Source organism: Malaclemys terrapin, chromosome 16 (genome assembly GCF_027887155.1).
Source record: "Malaclemys terrapin pileata isolate rMalTer1 chromosome 16, rMalTer1.hap1, whole genome shotgun sequence".
In the NCBI taxonomy this organism is placed as follows: Eukaryota; Metazoa; Chordata; order Testudines; family Emydidae; genus Malaclemys; species Malaclemys terrapin.
The window spans coordinates 25,475,249-25,498,622 of record NC_071520.1 but is presented as its reverse complement, the minus strand read 5'-3'; the positions used below and the strand labels follow the sequence as shown (position 1 = coordinate 25,498,622).

At 37.9% G+C, this 23,374-nt stretch overlaps 1 protein-coding gene across 2 annotated transcripts in view; it reads right to left on the bottom strand.

Annotated features, from left to right (window-relative positions):
• Window positions 1–1,707: 1,707 nt before the first annotated feature.
• The window catches only part of SBNO1 (strawberry notch homolog 1), a 40,672-nt gene continuing 19,005 nt past the window's right edge, over window positions 1,708–23,374 (bottom strand). For both annotated transcript variants that reach the window (XM_054006206.1, XM_054006207.1), the window contains 26 exons: window positions 23,052–23,212; window positions 22,730–22,863; window positions 22,487–22,577; window positions 20,044–20,205; window positions 19,171–19,306; window positions 18,986–19,091; window positions 18,104–18,257; window positions 16,763–16,945; window positions 16,393–16,490; window positions 16,082–16,233; window positions 15,481–15,678; window positions 14,783–14,953; window positions 14,504–14,673; window positions 12,878–13,009; window positions 10,537–10,672; window positions 9,664–9,776; window positions 9,490–9,561; window positions 8,806–8,905; window positions 7,969–8,043; window positions 7,489–7,635; window positions 7,304–7,398; window positions 6,959–7,051; window positions 6,114–6,251; window positions 5,144–5,220; window positions 4,103–4,296; window positions 1,708–2,187 (listed from right to left, as the gene is read on the bottom strand). In XM_054006206.1, coding sequence (XP_053862181.1) covers window positions 2,045–2,187; window positions 4,103–4,296; window positions 5,144–5,220; window positions 6,114–6,251; window positions 6,959–7,051; window positions 7,304–7,398; window positions 7,489–7,635; window positions 7,969–8,043; window positions 8,806–8,905; window positions 9,490–9,561; window positions 9,664–9,776; window positions 10,537–10,672; window positions 12,878–13,009; window positions 14,504–14,673; window positions 14,783–14,953; window positions 15,481–15,678; window positions 16,082–16,233; window positions 16,393–16,490; window positions 16,763–16,945; window positions 18,104–18,257; window positions 18,986–19,091; window positions 19,171–19,306; window positions 20,044–20,205; window positions 22,487–22,577; window positions 22,730–22,863; window positions 23,052–23,212 — 3,431 coding nt within the window. In that variant the 3' untranslated portion in view covers window positions 1,708–2,044. The remainder of the gene's footprint in view (window positions 2,188–4,102; window positions 4,297–5,143; window positions 5,221–6,113; window positions 6,252–6,958; window positions 7,052–7,303; window positions 7,399–7,488; window positions 7,636–7,968; window positions 8,044–8,805; window positions 8,906–9,489; window positions 9,562–9,663; window positions 9,777–10,536; window positions 10,673–12,877; window positions 13,010–14,503; window positions 14,674–14,782; window positions 14,954–15,480; window positions 15,679–16,081; window positions 16,234–16,392; window positions 16,491–16,762; window positions 16,946–18,103; window positions 18,258–18,985; window positions 19,092–19,170; window positions 19,307–20,043; window positions 20,206–22,486; window positions 22,578–22,729; window positions 22,864–23,051; window positions 23,213–23,374) is intronic.

Genomic DNA, 23,374 nt, shown 5'->3' with positions numbered 1-23,374 from the left:
CCAGCATCTGCTGATGACATTACAGCAGTCAAATAACTCTTTGCCCCCACTAGAACAAAGTATGGGGGGGAGGGTGAGGTCAGGTCAATGCTGTCTTGCAATTTCACAGTTAGAAATAGAACTGCACCCACTTGTACCTGGGTTAGAAATCCTTTCTCGCAGTTTAGCTGCTGCCAGCATTAGCCTCAGACACATCAATTGTAGTTACAAATCTTTATTTCAAAATGCATTTCAGTTTGTTCAATTGCTGGCTGAATAAAACATGGAACTTCCTGCACACACACATTTTCCCCCAAATTCATGAGTTCTTCCTAGATTAGTGCTGCATGTGCTAATACTAGTGCAATAACGGGACTTCCCACTGATCATTAACCTAACGGAGTTAAATCTAAGGTTATTAGATCAATTTCTGATCTCAGTTCCATAGTTATCCCAAATTTACATCACTGAGACTTCAGAATCTGGTCCACTGAGTAAGTGTTTAAGGAAATGAAGCAGGCACTACAATGGATCACAGCACTAAGTCGCCATCAGGTCAACCATTTACCCTTATCTTTACTGTACTTACAGCACTATCTTTACTTGTAAAATATATACTGAAGTTCAGTATAGAGTTTATCCCTTGTCTCAGATACTAAACTAGCTCAACTTAAAGACTGATATGGACCATACGACAGAAGACTAGCTTAAGTAGGTTGGACCATTCAAGTCTTGTTGAATGCCAAACTAGACTTGTTAATTTTTTGGAATACAGTGATTGCCTAAACAAGACTCCAGTTTTGTTAGTACAATAACGTTTTATTTGACATCTACAAGATTTTGGTATCTTGCAGTTTTTTGGACAGGTTTATACAATCTCAATTTTTCAATAGTGCAACCTGTGCAAGCAAGAAATGACAAACATTGTCCTTCACTTTCTTATAAACATCTACTATTATAGGCAAAACAAAACTTACCCATATTATAGATAAGTGACTATTCACATTTGTACATTACAATTTCTTTTAAACAGCTCCAGATAAACTCTACAATGTCTTACAACATATTAAACAGTATTCAAGTTACTGGGTAACAGAAACAGCACATATAGCGGAACCCTCAAGAGTTTCCCATTGTCTAATTTACAGCTCAAGTAAGGTTTCATCTTACAAGTGACAAATTAAATTACATTAATGAAGTAAAAAATATAAGATTGTATGTGAGGTGGAAGTGAATTTGCACTTAGTTTCCATAGTCACCTCGGATTAAGGAAATATTTTAATTTTAAAGGAAAGGCTTTTAGCCATCTTTGCATTACACATTAGGAATACCATTAATACATTAAAATGAAGTAACTTTTTAATTTAAGATGCTTATCACAAAAAACATGTTGCAGACTCAAATATATAACCTCCAGGAGAGAACCAGAAAAAATGCAATACTTGGGTATAAACACTATAAAAATGCAATAACCAATGCTGTACAACTAAGATTGTTTCTCTCGGAATTCTTGACTGGGGTGTTTATCCTGTTCATGCCTGTTTCCAAAGACATGCACTGTCAAACAAACTGGGAAGGAACCTGAATGAATGCATGATGTGCAATCTCTAGTTTTCATGCTTATATAAACTTACAAGCTGAAGAGAAAAAAACCAATATATATTTTCTATATATACTCAATACATGCATTCGAGGTTATCTCCCACAGCAATGGCATTGATGTACTGCGTTAAACCCTGAGCACTGTATGACAAGATAAAAATAAAGCCTGTTTGGGAATTTTCAAGCATTTTCAAACAAAATTTGTGGTTTGTGGCTTAAAAGGCCAAAAGTAAAAGCAAACAGGAAGCTCTACAGAGAGCATAGACAGATGCACCACCATAAGCAACTGCTGGCTTTCAGTTCTACCATCCTTTATGTACCTCTTTATTCCCAAAGTACTTCTGAGAGCACACAACTGAACTGAAAAAATATTTCTTTGGAATCTGTCCCTGATTTTTATGCAAGTGATATGCTTTTACAGCCTTTTCTCAAACACCAAAGTCAACATCTGTAGTCTGTCCTCTTATGCATTGTTGAAGTTGGTGATGCTCTGTGGGTGATGTTGCTGCCATATCTGCTGCTGTTGTACTGCAAGCTGTTGAGACTGGTCTGATGTTGACAGGAGGTTTACAAGGGGCGATACGCAATTTGCAGGAATGAGCAAACCTGTAATTAGCAACAAGTCAGTTGTACTTCATACATGTATACAATGTTTGTATGTTTAAGAACTTAGGCCAATAGTTCCAAGTTCCTTAAATGTCAGCAGTAGCTTTTGCATAGAAAATTAAATCTTTTTATGTCAAGGGCTTTAAGAATTTATTGAGCGCTACAACAGGTTCTATTGCCAACTAAAAGTAATACATTCAGAAGTCATCTGATCCTTCAGTCACAGACTAGCAGAGAAAAAAATGCAAGTTGTCTTTAGGAAAGTACAGCTTCAACTACTCTTGCTGTACCTTCAACTAAATGATGCACAAGGCAGCAGTTGGCCATTTATTCACTCTCCTGGTTGAACAGAAGATGACAAAACCACAGAAGTTCAGGAATGAAGAGAAAAAAAACAAAACCCAGTTTAAACATCTTCACTGAGTTTAGGGACATTTGAGTTAAGCTGCTAAGGCAGGGGCGGGCAAACTACGGCCCGCGTCTGGCTCATCAGACCTTTTAATCCGACTTTGAAGCTCCCACCGGGGAGCGGGTCGGGGGCTTGCCCTGCTCATGCCGTCGCTCTGTGCAGCTCCCAGAAGCAGCAGCATGTCTCCCCTGCAGCTCCTACACGCAGGTGCAGCTAGGGGGCTCCACACACTGCCCCTGGCCAAAGTGCCGCCCCTGCAGATCCCATTGGCCGTGAACTGTGGCCAAATGGGACTGCAGGGGTGGTCTGCGGATGGGGCAGCGCGCAGAGTCACCTGACTGCACCTCCATGGAGGAGCCAGAGAGGAGGACATGCTGCTGCTACTGGGAGCTGCTTGAGGTAAGCGCTGCCCAGGGCCTGCACCCCTCATCTCCCTCCCACACCCCAACCACCTGCCCCAGCCCTGATTCCCCTCCACCCTCTGAACCCTCAATCCCAGCCTGGAGCACCCTGCACCCCAAACCCCTCATCCACAGCCCCACCCCAGAGCCTGCACCCCCAGCCCCTCCTACACCAACCCCCTGCCCCAGCCCAGAACCCCCTCCCACACACTGAACTTATTTCTGGCCCCACTCTGAAACCTGCGCCCAGAGCCCGTACCCCCTCCCACACCTCAACATCCTGCCTCAGCCCATAGCCCCCTTCCATACTTCCAACCCCTCTGCTCCACCCCCAGCCTGCAGCTCCCTCCTACACCCCAAACCCCTTATCCCTGGCCTCACCCCAGAGCCCGCACCTCCAATTTCATGAACGTCCATGGCCTGCCATACAATTCCCATACCCAGATGTGGTCCTCAGGCCAAAAGTTTGCTCACCTCTGTGCTAAGGCCTACATTCTCCACGCATACTTTTCAGCCATGGCTTCAATAGCCCACAAACACTACAGAAGTGAGTATTTTAGTGGTTGAATTAAGGGTTTGCCACCCCTCTTCAAGGCCGAAAAGGGGAGTGACTCTGGTTTTAAAGATAGCTGGGTGGAAAAGACTTGGGTGGCAGAGAGAACCACAGGTGTATTGGGGCAGAGGTGGATCTTGCCTTTGTTGGGAAATATGCATCAGGTGATAAACAGGAGGGGGAAAGTGCAACACACTGGTCCAGTAGTGTAGGGGTGCAACGACCCTTACCTTTTCGACAGTGCGCCTGCTGCTTAGCCTGAAGTGATTCACACCCACTACATTTTTTTTTTTGCTCTTCAGCTCTAGCCGGTGGAAGTTTTCACAGAAGGCTGGTTTGGAATAGTTCCTCCCCTTTAACCTCATGCAAACAACTCATAATACAGAAGTCAAAATACTTACTTATAGTAAGGCACAAAGGCCTACTCTCTATGTGTACCTGTATACCTCCTACACAAACTCAGAAGATAACTCTTCAGTCTGTACACTGAGTCTAACTGACTGCTATGTGGTCCAGCAGAGACAAGGTAAAATAACGGACAAACTTGCTTACCTACAATCCTCTGTCCATCCTCTGCCCTTAGCCGAACTATTTGCATTTTCACATTTGTACCACTCACAGAGGCTAGAACTCCTTCCACTTTTGTCCAGACACTTAGTACTGAACCACACAAGACGAAGTAAGTTCGACAGCGGAGGCCCACTTCACAAACTAATCCCAGGCTTGCTTTCTTACAATTGCCTCTCCTGGAGGAGGAAGAGAGTTTAACACATTAAAGAAAAAGGGAGAGTATTTTACAATTCAAATGATCTGTACTTGTGTAAGTAAACACTAAAGGATGAGAAAGTGAAGATAGTCAAGCTGGATAGTGCGATGGGGACATAGATAAAGCTACTTCACAAAATGGCTTTTAAAGTACATCTCGGGCTAGATCCTCAGCAGGTGTAAGTAACTAGAGCTACACTAATTTACACCAGCTGAGGCTCTGACCAATAATGTCCATTAGAAATAGCAAGAGGGTAAGTGCTCTGTAAACAAATTCAGCTGTTCGGGTACTAACACACTGACATTCTTCATCAGTGGTTAGCACTGAGAAGTCAAGGCACCAGATGTTGAGGGTTTAACAGCATACTGCTAGGAGAATCAGCATTAAAACTAATGTTCTTTAGTTCAACCATCTAAACTCTGAATCTAGCTAAAGTTACTGAGTTTACATTTTTTCAAGTTAGTTATATCGAATAAATCTCAACAGATCAATATGTTTACCAAAGCATGAGATACTTTTAGTCCCTCTGGGTTATTACAAAAGTTCTTCATTATGCCCACTCTGAACTAAAAATTGAAGTCTGAAAACAAGTTCATAGTTTCATCTCTCTTGTAAGGTAAGAAGTTGCAGATTACCACTTGGACTGTTGACTTTGAGACTCCTTCAGAAATTACATGAAGTGACCAATATTGGCTCTTGGAATTTTTATGAAGATATGGATGAAAAGTTGATTAATTAAACAGCAGACTCCTGGTCCAAGTGATAAAGTAACAGATTTAGTCAAACACCTTGGTAGAAAACCTGTTTATATACATATAAATACTAACCAATAAGCATGGGTACAGGTATCTGCCGATGAATTGTACTGCTCTAGCCAATGTGGTAGAGCATCTTCAGAAGGTACCTGAAAAGCCATTTAAAAGTTGTATTAAAATATAAACGTGGCTTCTGAAAACTACAGAACAGCACACTGTATTTTGCTTGTAGCAATGGGGCAACAGATAATATCGATATGCCTATGGTTTTGTTTTTTGTTTTTAGTACTAAATACGAACAATCCCAAGTTATATTGCTCGGCAAGCATTTTGGTTCATCCATGCTAAAAGTGGAAATCCTGCTAAGGATGTCAATAAACGTTTAGGTATAGTAGAATCTCACTGATTGAGATGTCTAGATCCAAGAACCTCGTTTATAAAATGACAAGCTCAAAGACATCGTCACACTTGAGTGCACTTCATTCACTTATTCTTATAAGCATAGTGTAAGTTCTTAACTTGCCTATGAAAACATAGGCTACTAAAGCAATTGTGTTGCTCTGATACAATCTTGAGGGACAAATGAAAGGATTAATTTCAGCACTTTCGGCTGTTTCCCTGCTACTGTTTCTAAAGTGCAGAATCATGTATGGTTAGAGTATATTGTACCTAGTGGTCAAACATGTTGGGGATAAAGCATCTTCTGTAAGTTGAATTGCAGTTGAACCTTCTCCCTAGTTGATGTTTGGAAAGCTGCTTCTAGGTTGTGGAAAGTCTTAATGGAACGATTGATCTTTTGATAAGTTTTTGCAGATACAAAACACTATTTGTTTAGGCAGGCTTGCAAAGCCCTAAAGATCTTTTTGGATAAAGATAACTATAGGCTTGTACTGGATGAAGTTTACTTAACCAATGTTGTTTATGCAGTATTTCTATAACTTGCCACCATATTGTGTATGGACAGACATAGTTTTGAAAAATCCTGCATTGTCTTTCACCACAAAGAAACTACTTTTTAAGTAATGTTGATTTAAAAGGTCACCTTCTTATATTTCTTTTTCAGGTCTGCATACGTTTCCAATTTGAGTTGTTTTCCAGTGTTTGGTCTGTATACTAAGAAAAGCTTCTTTTTGGGATTCACTTCCTTTACCAAGATAGCAGTTTTCTTATTATTTCTTATCTGAAAAAAAAAATTATTATTTTGTAAGTTTAAACATGGGCAGTGTCTTTCCTAAATAATTATGTGTACAATAAATGTGGACAGAAGTAGATTAGGTGTTGAATGACTATCCAGATTCTAATTCTATATACATATTGGTTCACAACTAAAAAGAGTACAGAATTAACCAATATGATGAAACAGGGTGTGTATTATGGTCTAGTAATGACATGCCTTAATGGTAGTTTGGCACGAGGTGAAAGGTAGGGGCACTGGCTTCCAAGAGGTGTGTCATGATTACCATAATCCACACCCTAATGTCTGAGATTATACACTGTTTTCCTTGCATGTAGGATGAGCACACACATTTTAAGATGAATACCACTTAAAACTAAGTGTATGGTTACATTTGATACCTGTCCTGAATGTCTTAAAAAGTAGTGTTTTGTCATCAGTGCTTGATGATTAAAAAAAGTTACATAAACCACAAAATCATTTTTAAAATGAATGTGCTCATTTATAAAAATCTGAAAGCATTTTGCTAAACTGAATAAAAAAAGTGATTGTACTAAATTAAAATCTTAAAGTTCTGAATATATTCACTCTACACACTTAATGTGAAAGAAATCAAGTTAGTGAAGTTTATTGGGGCAGCCCTAAAATTGTTCTGTTAAAAAAAAAATGCAGCTGAGAAATATGAAAAGAACATTTTAATAGTAGATTCTCACTTGCGAAGATAAATAAAATCCGTCATCTGGTCCAGTTTGCTCAGCCCAAATCTTAGTTGCTTCTTCCCAAGACATACCTCTTTCTACACTGATCTACAAGAGACATTAAAACAAGGATGTTTAAACACATTTTGGAATAGTTACTGAGATTACATACAAACAATTAAGTCAAAACAATTAACAGTGCTCTTTACAAGAAGACAAGGAACTTCATTCTTTCAATAACAGGTTTACAAGCCTCCATAGTAGGATGCCAAGTCTCAATTTAAGAACTGAAGTTTCAAATTAAGGATTTTCAAGGGCAACTAAAGTTAGGGCAGTTTGAAGAAAATGGAATTAACTTACTGTGTATAATTCTACACGTCCAGAGGTAGAGTATCCCGGAGTTAAAAACTTCTTAGTATCTGCCTTTCTGACCTTCTCATCTCCAGACCCAAGATCTTAAAAAAACCAAACCAAGAATGGAAGAATTTGTGTAAAAGAAGCAGATTAAGGAGCAGAAAAAAATTTAAGAAATTTGATTGACTTACCTAAAATACCCATGTCATATCTTCCATTCTTTTTAGCATTTTGTATAACTGCATTTAACGTATCCGAAAAATACTGGAATAAAGCATTCTGCTGATGCACCTCCATACCCAGAATTCTATTCAGGAACTTTCCTATATTGTTGTAATCTAAAAAGAATCACATATGATGTATAAAGTGCACCGCTTAGGAGAGAGAATTCTGGTACAAGTTAAGTCCTAAACTAGAATTCAAATGTTTTAAAAATTAACTAAAATCAAATTTCTCAAACAATCAAAACATGTGGTTTTGAAATAAAGCATACATTTCTTAAAGAGATTAACTTCAAATCTAGACATAAATGAAATAAAAGTTTCAGGTGCCACATTTACCCCCAAATCTCACTGCCAGGTCTGTGGTTTTATAATCACAAAAGTGATTTCTGATTTGACAATAAATTATACATCAGCTATCAACATTGACAGATATACCAAAAACAATACCTTTATCAAGTGTCAGAATTCCTGATCGGTCTTCTACATTTATTAGGCCCACACCTATTAATCCTTGCCGAACATCTAAGGGAAGAAAAAGTTACAAGGACTGAAGCCACTTTTGTCCTGTCCTCTGAATAAGCATATCATTGCCAAGAAAATGAAAATAGCTAGGAAAGCAATATTTGTGTTACCTCTGGAGCAGCAGATAATCCCCACTCCTGCCCCAAAAATCCAATTCCAAATCTTTGCACAACCCATATTATATAAAATTTGTGACTGATCCATATGCTAGGAAGTCACAATACAAAGTCTTAGCTTCTGGTCCAGTCAAAACATGGGTAGAGAAGAATACCAATATTACTACATTTTTGATCAACCAAAGAGCAAAATAAGCTTTTTAAAAAGGATGACAACCAGGCAAGGTTTTTAAACAGTCGCTGGTAGTACTGTGGTTAAATAGTCATAACTAGACAAGATTGTAGCATTCCCTGAAATTGGTACCCATAGGAAAAGAGAAGAGAATTTAATTTCAAATTTTCCTATGCATACAATAACCATATATGTTCCCTTAAACATTTTTATGGGAATTATATTCAGCTGTATTTATCATGGGGGAAATGGATCTCATGTTTGGGTTATGAACTAGTACACAAAATTCACAAGTTAATTTAAACAAAATTAGAAGAACTGTACTGGTAATATGAACAGAATTAAGCCACTTGATATCAAGAATAATTCTTTACATTTAAACCTAACTCACTACCATTTAGAAAAACAGAAATAAGTGTTTTTGAAAAAGGATGACCAAAAACTAGAGGCTAGAAAACAGTGAATTACAATTACCTTTAAAAAATTCTCCAGGATAGTCAGCAGGTGGGGACACCATTGGGGAATCTAAATTCACAATGGATTTCATAACTATCTCCAGAGCATTTCTCCCATACTGTATTAAGAAAAAAGATTAAGGTACAGTACTGTAAAAATTTTGCATATGGGTTAAGCCTCAGAATCATAGTATGCATGCTGATATACACCCTGGGTTAAAGAACTATTTTTAATCCTTGCCTGAATATAGTTTTTCCATTCATAATCCAAATTACAAACAACCAAATTAGAGCATGGAAGAAGAAAATGGGAAAATTCTAATCAATGTCTCAGTTTAACAAGATGTACTGTATGGTAATAGCCCAGTCTGTTAATTTCTCCTTAACATGCTCATTTCCCAAGGTTCAGGATGCTCAACATATTGACTGAAAGACAGCAAACTGCTTAGGGTTAAAACATGGAACTTTACCTGGTAGATTAAGTCATCTATATATGCTGTAATTTTACATGGCACTTTCTAAGCAGAGTACAACATTCCCGCCCCAAACAGCAGGCAGAGAGCGAAGCAAAATGCAACAGTTCAAAAAAGAATGAGGGGGGGGGATTCCTTTACAGGCACAGGTAGTTTTTCATTTTGCCTAGTATAAGTATTTTTTTATTTAAAAAACAAACCAAACAAAACAAAAAAACCAAAGATGTCACCTTGTTGTCAAAGTTGAACCTGCTAAGGTCTCGAGTTTCTGTTGCTCTTCTGTCACCGTGAGTGAGAGCTCCCTGTCAAGACAATATCTTTGTAATTAAAACATACAAAAGATCTCTGTACTGAAAAATAAACTCTGTACACTGCTTTAACTGAGTTATATGTAACAGTCTTACCAAGCTCTCTAATCTTTTGGCAACTATAGATGCAAATCTTTGCTCTCCTGCCAATTCGGAAATTAGGAACACATACTCTGGTGCAGTAACTTGGTTTGATCTGTGAGTTCTTCCTGTGTATTTAAAAGTGAGAAAAAAAAGTGTTACAAAAACCAACCAGGAGCTCCATAGAACATTTGATGGGAAAGTAGAACGAAGTCTCCTCCAGAATCCTAAACAAGCAATTGGGAGACACTGATACTTTTGCCACACACAGACTTAATACATTCTTAAGTAGAGTCAATGTGATAGGGACTAAAAATATTCAGAAAAACATACTATTTATCCCAGTTTTAGACAAATCCTGTAAAGAGAAACAAGTAACTGCTATGCACAAAGGAGAAATGTTTGTGGATGCACATACTATGAAACAAGGTATACTACCAATTTTGCTTAGGCTTTTTACACTATGCCTACAGGTAAAAATTCTACTGAGGGGCATAGACAGTTGGCCTTACTATGGGATGGGTGGAGGAGTGGAGCTTAAATATAACTAAATTTAGCAATCCTGCTGCTCCACTAGCAAGACAACATTTAGAAAATTGTTGATTATGCTGTAAATACTACTGTAAAACTATGTGCAGATGAACATTACCAAATGCAACACTCCAAATTTCTGATTACTTCATGAAGATGCACAGAACATGCAAAACAACTAATTCTAGCATTTACAAATCTCTGTATACACCACCCTTTTATTCACCAGAATTAGAGAGAGAACTCAGCACTTAACGAACAGAATACTCCATATTATACCAAAACTAACCATCGACATACCCGGTGCAGAAGATTATTTCTGAACTTGATGAATTAAAAACACAGACATTAACTCACCAAATTGCTGTATTGCTCTATCTGCACTCCATGGTAACTCCAAAGTCATGTGCACTCTCCGCCTCTGATTTTTAGCTCTACGGTCGGCTTGTAATGAAATACCTGAGCTGGCAGCTTCTGAGATGATGGCAATGTTCTTTTACATAGAAGAAAAATTAGAAGTTTTAGACCAAACCGTAGTTTCCAGATCTGTGAAAAAACAGCTGATTTTGGAATTGCCGATTGATATGTGACTGGAGCTACACCACTAGCTTTGGTACTTGTCACATGGAGGGTGGGGGGAGGAGAAAGAGAATCAGCTTTAATTTTCTTGCATTTAGGCTAAACAAATGCTAGAGGCACACAGCCCTTGAGAGAGGAAAGGGGGTTATCAACTTTACTTCCCCAGCAACTCCCTCTTGCAGTTGGAGAACAGCAGGGATCTGCATCCAGTCCTGCCATGGCAGAGGAGTGGCTCCTGTAATGTAGGCCAGCCCCTCATGAAAGAAAGGGAGAAAAACTCCTATAGCAACTAAGGTGGCAGCTGACCACAAGCAATATAAATTATAAGGCTGCTGCACTGGATAAGGGTACCTTGATAGCCAAGTACAAAACCATTTTGGCATTTGATCCTCAGGTGAAAATACTCAAGTATTTATAAAATAGGATAAAAGATTTAAATATTTACATGCAACTTGTAACAAAACTGCAACAGCAAAGTTAAGTTACAACTCACTCAAACAATTTAGTGAGGGTAGTAAGATAACAACCAAGCTAAAAAAATAGGCTCTCTGTAGTCTGAGGAGTTACTTTTAACAGTAGTCAGTGTAAAACTTTCAGATGGAAAACATGATTTCTCAAGTTGGTCTTTGTGCATCTCACAGGACTGTGGGTATAGGCAATATGGAGAGGCTCTAACTTATGAATATTGTATGAGACCATTAATTAGAGCATTTACTGTATGAATATATTGATTTAGTTTACTAGCAGACTGTTGGAAAAACAAGCAGGAAGGCAAGACAGTGACTCCATACGAGACACCTCCAGCCAAACACTGAGGGGAATCAAAAGACAATGCCTGAGCTATTAAATGGGAAGATCTTAGCTCCTTGGCTCCAGCCAAGTTAACAGCTTGTTTTGCAAAGGCTGAGAACCAAAAGGTCTCTCAGAGCAACAAGGCAGGTAAGAAAATATTTTATTGGACCTACTTCGGTTGATAGAAGGTACAAGCTTTCAAACTACATAGAGTTCTTCAGGTCTGGGGGTGTTCGTTCCTCAGAACTCAAGAACTCTGTATAGTTTGAAAGCTTGTACCTTCCATCAACAGAAGTTGGTCCAATAAAATATATTGCTTCAACTACCTTGTCTCTCAGATATCCTGGAGCCAACATGGCTACAACACTGCAAAAGGCCTACAAACAGTTAAAGTTGCTCAATCTAATGTGGAAACAGTAGTTGGCAGCTATTCATGGTGGGACAGACACCAACCTGTGGGTCTGAAGAAGTTAGACCTTCCTAAGCTTCCAGGAAGCTGGTAAGCCTTTAGGTAAGACAGACAGAGAAAGACAGACATGTGGAACTTTAGTTTTAAAGCCTCTTTTCTCTTGTTTTGTTCCTACTGTTAAATACTTTGATTTAAAAAGGCTGTTTTGAGTCACTAATGCACTGGTTAGAAGCTCTCAGAGGGAAGAACTGGAGGTACATGAACCCAGCTGGATCTGTTGGGGGTAAGTATGGTTGAGCCAGTGTCCTGCAGTGCAGAACTCAGTCTAAGACCCGGAGAAGTTGCATGATTCCATCGCAGGAGAGGTGAGGTGGCCTGAAACATAAGCGGGTGCACTCAAATGCACTCAGCAAGGGGTCAGAGGTGCAGCTAGTCCGATAACTGTGTCCCTGTTTAGTTGAGGGTCAGCTATATCACTCAGGCCTCCACAGCCTCTACAACAGGGGTGGGCAAACAATGGCCCAGGGGCCACATCTGGCCCTCCAAACGTTTTAATCCAGCCCTCAAGCTCCTACCGGGGAGCGGGATTGGGGGCTTTTCCCGCTCTGCGTGGCTCCTGGAAGCACGTGTCAACTTGAATTTGAGTCTCCCCTTTTAAACAGAAAAGACTTAAGCTACAGGTTAAATTCCCATTCCCAGCTGAAAGCCTGTTGACCTTCAGGGCATTCAATAGAAGTCATGTATCTGACAGAGCTTTTAGGAGCAAAATGGGTATATGATTCTCTGGATCAGTTAATTTCCATTATACTGTGCTTGGAACGGCACATTTTAATAGTCTAGCACATACACTTGTGGACAGACCTGCTATAATTTCTCCAACATAAAACTATTCCTTGAAGTTACACAGAAGTAGTTTACCTTGTCTCCATCCATGAATCTCTGCTTTTCTGTGATATTTAGAATTTCAACAGGTACATCAAGTTCAGACCTTGACTCGTAAGATATGCTGCCATCATCATTGCTTACAACTCTCCCTTTGCGGCCTGTCATCTTTAAAACAAAGGAACATTTTTAACCTTATCATAGAGGTGCTGAAATGATCGAACATGAAATTACTTCAAACATCAGTGCTATTTATTCACACACTATCCTTAGAGGACAGCAAAAGAATTCACTGCAAGTATCCAAAGACTAAGATACATTTTATAACTGAAAATTGCCTGATTGAGGCAATACTGAGCGGTGCACAATACTCCTATTTGGGAATAACCCTGAGAATCAAAAAGGCAACCCAATAAAGCAGAGGTTACCAATCTTAGTGTTTTTTTATTGCCTGATAATGGAAGCATCATTAGTAACTAGAGAATTTAACTGTTATTGTAGTTAAGTCATGGAACTCGTAAGTCTAAGACCTTGTCTACACAAACAATTAGGCAGCAGCAAGTTGCAGTGTGAATTTACTCTGCAATAGCCTGCCACGGTCTGTGTGCACCCTCCCGATGCATAGAATCACAGAATCACAGGACTGGAAGGGACCTCAAGAGGTCATCTAGTCCAGTCCAACTGCACTCATTGCAGGACTAAGCATGTTAACAGAGTGCTTTGATCTGGATTAGTCCCCTTTGAACAGAACTAGCTCAAAACATGTTAACAAAACACCCTGCTGATGCGCGTTGTCCGTAGACAGCTAGACTGTGACTGGATAGTAGTGCAAGGTAGATTCACACACCAGCTTGCCGTGAACTAATTCTACATGTAGACAAGCCATTTAATATTTAGTAAATGGAAGTATGGAAAGCTGTGAAGGATGATAGCTTGACACTGTGCTCCCTGGATCAGCAGCTAGGAACATCACAGAAATGATGCTTGTAAGGGGAGGAATTTAAGAGCACTGAAGAAAGGAACTAGAACTCCAAAGAACTTCACTGAAAGTAACAGGGTCTCTTCTGAACTAAGGGAACAAAGAATGTTTCTGCTGGACAGACAGGTAAGTCTACAGGAGAAAATTTTCTTATTGCTAGTGAGTAAAAATGTTGCCCCTTATGTGAAGCTTTACACACATGCCCTCCCTGGTCCTCAACTCCACTCTGAGTCCTCCCTGCCTGGATTTTTGGGAGAGAAACCTGGAGTTAAAAGAGAATAGCACAGTCATATGTTGCTACACACAGTATATCAGCTTTAGCTAACTAGTCAGGAAATTAAGAAACAGTACAAAGACAGACCGAAGCCAGCATTTCTTACCTAATGAGGAAACTCCTAACAATTATTTTAACAGAAAAATAAAATCAGAGTTTTTCCTCAGTCCTTATCTATTCAGATCCCTTCTCTTCACCAGTCTTTACATTTCGTTCTATAGTGTTGGGAGTTATAAGGACCTGCAAGACTAATGAACTTATCAGCTTAATCCTCTAATATGCAGCTCACATCACTACACGTCTTGAAAAATAGTAATACCACAATCAGATTTCTAAAATACATGTAAACGTTGAGTGAAATGGAGGGAAACAGCAAATTCTTCACTTGCAATAGTCACACTGGACCTACCTCAGCCACATTCTCAGGACCACCAAGTTCATCTATAAGTTCATCCAAAGTATTAGGAGGAAGGTCTTCAGCTAGTTTTTCCAGTTTATCAAGCAATTCTTTTTTCATCTGCTGGGCTCTTTCAACAGCATCTTGACTTGTTACAAAGCTGCTGTTAGTATTACTGTTAGCTGAAATTTATAGACAAAAACAATTCCTTAAGAAGTTAAGCTTTTTAAAATGTTTTGCAATTGTTGGGGAAAAGTAGAGAGACTAAATAATTCCAAAACTCATTCATACCCGATGTATTGGTACTAGAAGCAGTGGTAACAGCAACGGAAGAAAAACTGCTAGGTCGTTTTGATCCAAGACCAGAAGCTAATAAGGCACTCTGAATGGAATCTGGGTCTATACTTTTCTTCTTTTTCTTGTCTTTATTTTTCTTATGGTCTTTTCTAATTAACCAGGGGTCTGAAGTTAAAGAAAATATTAAGTAAATAATCAAGACACTTCCCCCATTTTCAAAAAACTTAAACTTTCCCAAGTACAATGACAAATTCTATGTCATAAAAGCAGTTTAAAAAATACTTTAAAAAGATATGTCAGGTACAGCTATCATAGGTAAACCACACAGCATAAAATGACAGTTTTACAACTAATTAATTTCAGGACCCACACCTCTACCCTGATACAACGCGCCCCGATATAACACGAATTCGGATATAACGCGGTAAAGCAGTGCTGGGGGGGGGGGGGCGCGCACACTCTGGCAGATCAAAGCAAAGCAGATACCGCATTATAGGTGAAACTGTGTTATGATTTTTTGGCTCCCAAGGACAGCATTATATCAGGGTAGAGGTGTACTTCTTCACATTATACATTTATAACAAATGTCCTCTATTTTGCCTCATACTGAAATCAAATATAACTTTATTTAACACATGTAATATTCAGAAATACAGCTAAATTCTTAATGAAGAGTATTTACGTTATCTTACCATCTTCATCATCCTCACTAGATTCGTCTCTGAATGGGTTGAAGTCATCATCATCTCCAGAACTCAAAAACTTAGAGCTCTCATTGTCACTTTCTTCATTGTCTGAGGCATCAGACTCGCTTTCACTCTCATCGGAACTGCTCCCAGCGAGGCCACTTGTTTTACGAGCTTTCTTGGTTTCTCTAGTTATTTCCTCACCTATTTTCCCCCAAAATAAGAATGAATTTAGAGATCTGTAGTCTATTTTTCACAGTCTGTTTTCATACCTCTGCAGTGACCAGGAAAAAATGGAGTCTCAGTACTGAAATGGGGCTTTTGGGTGAATCGTAACTGAAAGTACATGAATTTAACAATTTAAATCTTTAAAATTTTTGGTGAGTCACGAAGGTTGCAACTTTCCTGCATATCCATACTATCAAACAGATCGAAGGTGAAAGATTTGGTCCTCCAAGAACCAGATTCCATTAGCTGTCCCAATCGTTTCCATTTGCCACCAATAAAAAGATTCTTCTACAAAGAATCTTATTCTGTGCAATTCTTCAAGTGCTGCCATTACCTCAATAGTATAATACATACATAAAAATAGCAGCTTACACTTTACCTTTCCGTTTCTTTATTTTATTCTCCTTGCAAGGACTGTCCCTAGGTGAATTGTTATTACTTTGAGCAGTCAGATCTATTCCCAGCAAACTAAAAAGCTTCTTCCTGTCAGGAGCTGGGAAGTGCTTCTCAATGAGAGACTGCAATACTCCTCTGTGTAAGAAAAAACAAAATTAAGAATGAATGTTCCTCAGTCCAATTTTCATCTAAGAAAAAAAATGGTTATATAGCGACTTTTCAGTTCTCCCCCATTCTTTGGCACTAAAATTCACTCAGACACACTGATACAGTAGCAAAAAAAGGAAGACTTACTTTGCTGTGGAAACAAAGTCATTCAATTCTCCACCGCCCTCCTCTAAGGCTTCTAACGTTCTTGCTTCTCCTGTGGACTGTAGTCCAATAACAACACACTGTAAAGGGGAAAAAAAAAAAACAAATACAGTTAACACAAAGCCCTGAGATTCTGATAAAAAAAAGCATGTATTTTTACTTCTCGCAAGTTAGACAAACAGGGATTCACAATCAAGAACAACCTCAGAAAGCTGAAAAGCATGCCACCACACACCTTCAAAACACATTAGTACTAGGAACAAAGCCATTTGAACAAGTAATTTGGATGGTACTACACTTAGAGAGGTTTCCAAAACATTCTGAACTACAACCAGACTTAAAAACAACTTACTTTCCCATTCTTGATTTCTTCTCTAGCTAGCTGTACCACCCTTTTGACTTTGGATGCTATGCAGAGGTACTTGAAAAATCTCTGGTGGGCTGACCAAAACTGACCCCACATAGACTTTTTCATGCGTTGCTCTGCATCAATAAGATCAGCTGATTGTTGAAATTTCTCTCTGGCATTCACCCACTGAAGAAGAAATCGAAAGTTTTACATATCACGCCTTCCGAAGTAGACAGATACATTCTACTGTCACTAGATACGTAACAGCCAAAGAAAGAAACATGTGTTGTCTTTTATAGCATTATTAGAATTGAAAAGCAATGGTGGACAATAGAGTACACAATAACGAATGGTCCTCTGACAGAAGATCCAACACCAAATAAGTATATAGCAAAATGTTTCATGTGAGTGAGCTAAAGAAACACTGTTCTGAAAACAAATAACTGCCTGCCAGAAACTAGGGACAAACTATGAAAAGCGACTGTTATAATCAGGATAGTTTTGTGCAGCAAAGTTAATGCTGTGAAGTTTTGAAAACTTACCAAGAAGGTTGGCTCAAGAGAAGTACTTCAGAAATCAAACTTGAAGATAGACCTCAGAAAGCATTAAACATGCCTTCATTGCAAATTTAAATATAACAATCATAATATCTCAACATAGATCTTGGTATTTTTACACATGCAATTATGTACACTATTTGTTCCATTCAATTATCCAATATAAGGTATTCATTTCTACAGTTTTTCTATGTAGAAAAATTGTATTAGTGTATATATACCAAGTAACCAGAAAAGACCATTGCAATAGCCAAGAGTTAAGTGAATTATAGAAACTTCAACTTCCTTGTTTGTAAAGATGGCTCATTAAAATTAAGAGTTATTTTATTTTTAGTACAATTCAACTCAATTTGAACTAAATTTTCATAAGAAGTTTACACAATTTTATATGAGAATTCCTTCTGAAGATTAAGAACTCTGAATTTTTATAGTGATAAGTCATTTAGACTTGTTATGCACAAGATAGGGAATAAGTAATGTAGTATAAATCTTGAAACCTGTTGTGATTTTGTAATGACTCATTTAAAAAGGTTTCTGAAGTAAATTCTTTTAAACTTTTATATTCCTGAGTAGGAGCAACTCCCTTCTCCAAGGAAAAGCCATATGTAATGGAACCTTCATACTAAAGCAAAGCTAATGGACTTCATTCTTTTCCTATAACAGCAGCATATGCTGTATAATCAGGACACTATGCCTAGTCTGACAGCAAATGATCTCCATCCATTATGTTCTCAGCCTCTACTAGTTCAAACTGTCATGAATATTTAAAAACTGAATAAATTCTTACCAGTTTCACAGATTTATTATACATTTTAATGTAGTTCTGTGAAAGTAGAACTTCTTCAATTTTGAAGGTCACACCTGAAAAGCTTAACTGTCTTGCTATGTACATTCCTCTCAGTTTCATATCCATAGCAACTATTTCCATGGCACCTACACCTCTGAATAAAACAAAAAAATACAAAGTTGTTTAGAAGTAAATGGCATATTTAAGTACACTATGAAAAATAAACTAATATTTATTCCATACAACTAATGTGCATGAGCATTACAGTTGTATGATTAAACACAAATCAGAAAATATTAGAGATCAGGTTGCATGCACAACCATAACTCTGCCCTCTTGTGAATATGCCCTGCAACATGATTGTGTAGATAATTCTCACGCAGCCTATCTTTCGAATGACCTAACACATCCATGGGTAGCCATCTTGTAATTTTTTTCCATTTTTATACTTGCACTAATTTCATGCCAAAGTTACAGTTATGACAGATTTTTTTATATGCATTTCTCCAGAGTGTGTTAAATGAGTGCATTTTCTGTTCATTCAGTTACCCATTTATACTGGCATAAGAGCCAAATTTGGCTCCAATTGCACTTCTCTAATTGAAAACCATTCTACCCTAAACTTTTCCAGCTGTAGAGGTGCTTTAAAAAGTTAATTACAATTTTTTTTTTGTAAATGAAGTATATCCCTACCCAAGCTCCATTTACTTCATTTTTTGCTAAAAAGTTAAGAAAGGTTCACTTTTAGACACAGAACAAGCCTGAAAGAGTTTCAGGAGAACTGTAAGTGACTGAAAACAGGGCTGAAATGGAAAAATGGAAACCATAACGCAGCCACAACTATAGCTGTTCTTGCTACAATCCTTTAAGACATTACATTACCTTCTTTCAACAGCCTGAATAAAGTCACTGAATTCCCTAAATGGGGTTCCTTCACCCCATATTCCCAGACGGTTCATGTATGCCATATTTCGTGGCTCAGACGCACCTGAAAGGAATAGCACATACTGTACCAATGCCAATAAAAAGTCAGTTTTCTCTAAACGTCTGCATTAAGTAGTACTTACCTGTGGCACTAGCATAAACAACTCTAGCCTTCGGAAGTTTATTCTGAAGCTCCAATACAGCTAAGCCGGTCTTTGTTGGTTTTGAAGAACCAACAGGACACAGATTCTTAGCTTTGTGACATTCATCAAATACTATCTGAACATTAATTAAGGAATAAACATGCCATCCTACAGTCAATATAGTACAGGGTCTTTAGAATGGAGAGGGATTTTTTTAAATGATTTTTGCAGTGAACTCTATACTTTCATTAAATGTCAGTTTTAATTAGTAAATGTTCTACAGACTTCAGTCAGAAAAATCTGACTAGGGGTTTTTTTTTGTTTTGTTTTTATAAAGGCGATGTCAAGACATTCAATTTTAAACTATTCAAATATACAATTACCATAATATTTTCATGTATTTTTGGAATTAATTCTCTTGAAATACTATGCGTTTCCTCCAAAGATTTTACAGGAAAAAGCCATAAGAACTGGAAAGAAATTACATATAATTTAACCAAGAGGTAAGGTTTCTCATGACCATATTCCAGGCTCAACCTGCCTATTTAAACACCAAAGCCTTGATTCTGATCTCATTCTGGTTTACATCAATGCAAGTTCATTAACTCTATTGAAGTCAATCCCTGATTTCCACCAATATAGGACCAGAATCAAGCTGCTAGTTGGTCACATGTACAGTGTGCTACATGTTTTGCATAAAGCATTTAGAAAACGTTTGTGGTGTCTGATATATTATATAGTTTCAAACTAATGAAAAACATCCTTCCTAAAACATAACCGTAAATAAAATGTACACGGCTGTCTTGCACCAAAAGATGCGTTTTATATTATGGTTCAATTATTTCTGTTGCACACTAAGAAATGAAAGGATACAACTCCATCAAAGTCATCGCCACACCAGTGGAGAAGCTGCTTTAACCTGGTTTTGTATTTACCACCAGATTGACTTTCACCAATAAGAGAAGAGTATGTGGCAAAAATTACACCTTTCTTTACACTCCCATTATGTTTGGAAGAAATTTTTCCATATTTGAACTGCAAGAACAAAGATACAGTTATATTTTAGTAAGTTACAAAAATTGGTCTGTCCACATGTTAGTCAAGAAGAGATACCCTACAACCCAAGTGAATACTCAAAGAGTGACATTGATTAAAGCACTGATTCGGCATTCCTTACATAACAGTGAAGTCACTAGTGATTTCAATTTATAGGATAAGGTCCCAATTTGCAATCTGGGAATATGGTTAAGAGGATAGTATGGTGGTTCTCTTGTAAGTACATCATGGAAGGTATAAACTTCCATGGCTGCAGATTTTATAGTTTAGGCCCCTAATTTAGGGGTTTCCCCTAGTGTAAAGCCAAGATGTGTCATGAATCAGAAGCTGCTCAGAATTTTTTTTCCCCTTTTAAGTTGAATACAGCATTTAGCCAAGAGATCAAATTTATTTACAGTAGCTACTATAAGTGAATTGTCTTAACATTCTAAAAAGCAACAATTTACTCATTTGTTTCCTACAATCATTGGTCCAACAGATTTTAAAAAGAGGAAGCAAAATCATTTCAAGTCAGACAGTGAATATGACCAGTAACAGCACTTAGCTCTTACATAGCAAGGCATTTATCATTAAAAAGAAAAATAAGCAATAAAAATGCCAAACTAAAAAAAAAAAAAAAAATTGAAGCAATATTCCCTGCACAGCTCTAAAAGGACTTCTAGTCAGAAGTTAAGGGCACTATTTATGCTTGAAGTTAGGTATATATGGCTAATTATTTGCAAATTTAGAGATTAACTGAACAAAATCATCTACATGGCACTTGGAATTATAAAAATGTAGGGTTGGAAGGGACCTCAAGAAATCATCAACTCCAGCCCCCTGCACTGAGACAGGACAAAGTAAACCTACACCAGCCCTGTTTTTAAAAAGTTGCCAATGTTGAGGATTCCACAATCTCTCCTGGAAGCCTATTCCAGAGCTTAGCTACTCTTAAAAAGGTTTTCCTAACGTCTAACCAAAAATCTCCCTTGCTGCAGATTAAGCCCATTACTTCTCATCCTAGCTTCTGTGGACATGGTGAACAATTGTTCACCATCTGCTTTATAACAGACCTTAGCATATTTGGAGATTATTAGCAAAGTCCCCCCTCAGTCATCTTCTCTCAAGATGAAACACACACCCAGCTCTTTTAACCTTTCCTATATTTTTGTTCTCCTCTGGACTCTCCAGCTTGTCCACATCTTTCTTAAAATGTAGCACCCAGAGTTGCATCCAGCTGTGGCCTCACCAGTTCCAAGTAGTGGGACAATTACCGCATGTGTCTTACATACAACACTCCTGTTAATACACCCCAGAATATTAGCCTTTTTTGCAGTTAAGTCACATTGTTGATTCATTCAATTTGTGATCCACTTCAACCCCCAGATCCTTTTCAGCAGTTCTACCACTTAACCAGTGACTCCCCCATTTTGTAGTTGTGCATTTGATTTTTGCTTCCTAAGTGAAGTACTTTGCACTGATATTTATTGACTTTAATCTTGTTGAATTCAGACCAATTTGTCAAGCTTCTTTTGAATTCTAATCCTGTCTTCCAAAATGCTTGTAACGCCTCCCAGTTTGGAGTCATCTGCAAATTATATACATATGCTCTCTATCCATTATCTAAGTAACTAATAAAAGTACTACAGTACCAGACCCGAGTGACACCTGAGAGACCCCACTAGATACACCCGCTCAATTTGATAGTGAAACATTGACAATTACTAGGAGTACGGTCTTTCCACCAGTTGTGCACTCGCCTTATAGTAATTTCATCTAGACCACATTTCCCCAGTTTTCTTATGAGAAAGACACATTATGACTATGTCAAAAACCTAACTAACATCAAGCTACATTACATCTACTGTTGCACCCGTATCCACTAAGCTGGTAAACCTGTCAAAAAAAGGAAATTAGGTTGGTTTCGCATGATCTGTTCTGGACAAATCCATGATGGCTACTTCTTATAACCATATTATCCTCCAGGTCCTTACAAACTGATTGTTTAATCATTTGTTCCAGTATCCTTCCAGATATTTAAGTCAGCCAGACTGGTCTATAATTCCCTAGATCCTCTGTTCCCTCTTTTAAAGATAGGTATTTGGCTTGCATTCTTTTCCCCTCATTGTTAATATTAATTGTGTTGAGTATCTGGTCACCATTAATCTGGTTTGTTTCAACATAAAATTTAAGAATAGTATTAAACAGTAACATGCATGTCTCATCACACGAGCATACCTAAAGGTCTGTCTCAATTGTACATAGTAAAAAGTTTCCACACCTTGTTTAAGGAATGAACCAAAATATTTTTTGCGCCAATGTCTCTCAAGTCTCTTTCAGCATCATATTTCAGATCATTTGACACACTAAACCTGGATACAAAACAAAAGAGCATATAATCTGTAAAATTATTACAGCAAAGGACCAAAAAAGCCATAATCCAAGACTTTTGTCCAAAAAAGCTTACACTAACTTTAAATACTGCAGTAACTACAAAGTTTACCACCACAAATAGTTAACCTACCATATAGCTCTTTTTCTACTCAACAGGTAATTTTCATAGATTATTCCAGCTATGGTCCTTCCTTTTCCTACACCAGCACCATCACCTATCAAGAATCCAGCTCTGTCCCCATTAGGCAGGAATGTTTCATGTTGCTGTGAAAGAAAACATGTTTTAAGTTTTCAAAAATGGATCACTTATAGATTCCGGCAGGGACAGAACAGTCCACACTATCCCCCTCCCACCCTTTCACAAGCTGATCCTGAAAGGCAAAGTTTAGTCCTTCAATGGACCTTTGTATTCTAAAAATAAAGTTTTTAAATAATACTGTAGTGCAACATACCTGGGCTGCATAAGTAATTGCTTCAAGTTGCAATGCCGACAGCCAACCATTATCAATACTTTCTTCAGATATTGATGTCTGATACCATACTTCGGGAGGGGTTACACTGGATAACGAACTTGTTTCTACTACTGGATCAGGATGACGTAGACCAATTTTTACTAGTTTGGGAAAAAACAGTAGTTCTAAACATAATTCAGAACAGTTTCATTATTGTTACATTAGTTATTTCAGAAGTGGATAAATCCCCAAACAACTTCCAAGACTAGATGTTTTTGGTTCATGATTAAGGTTAAATGCAGGACAACTCTAAATTCCTATGC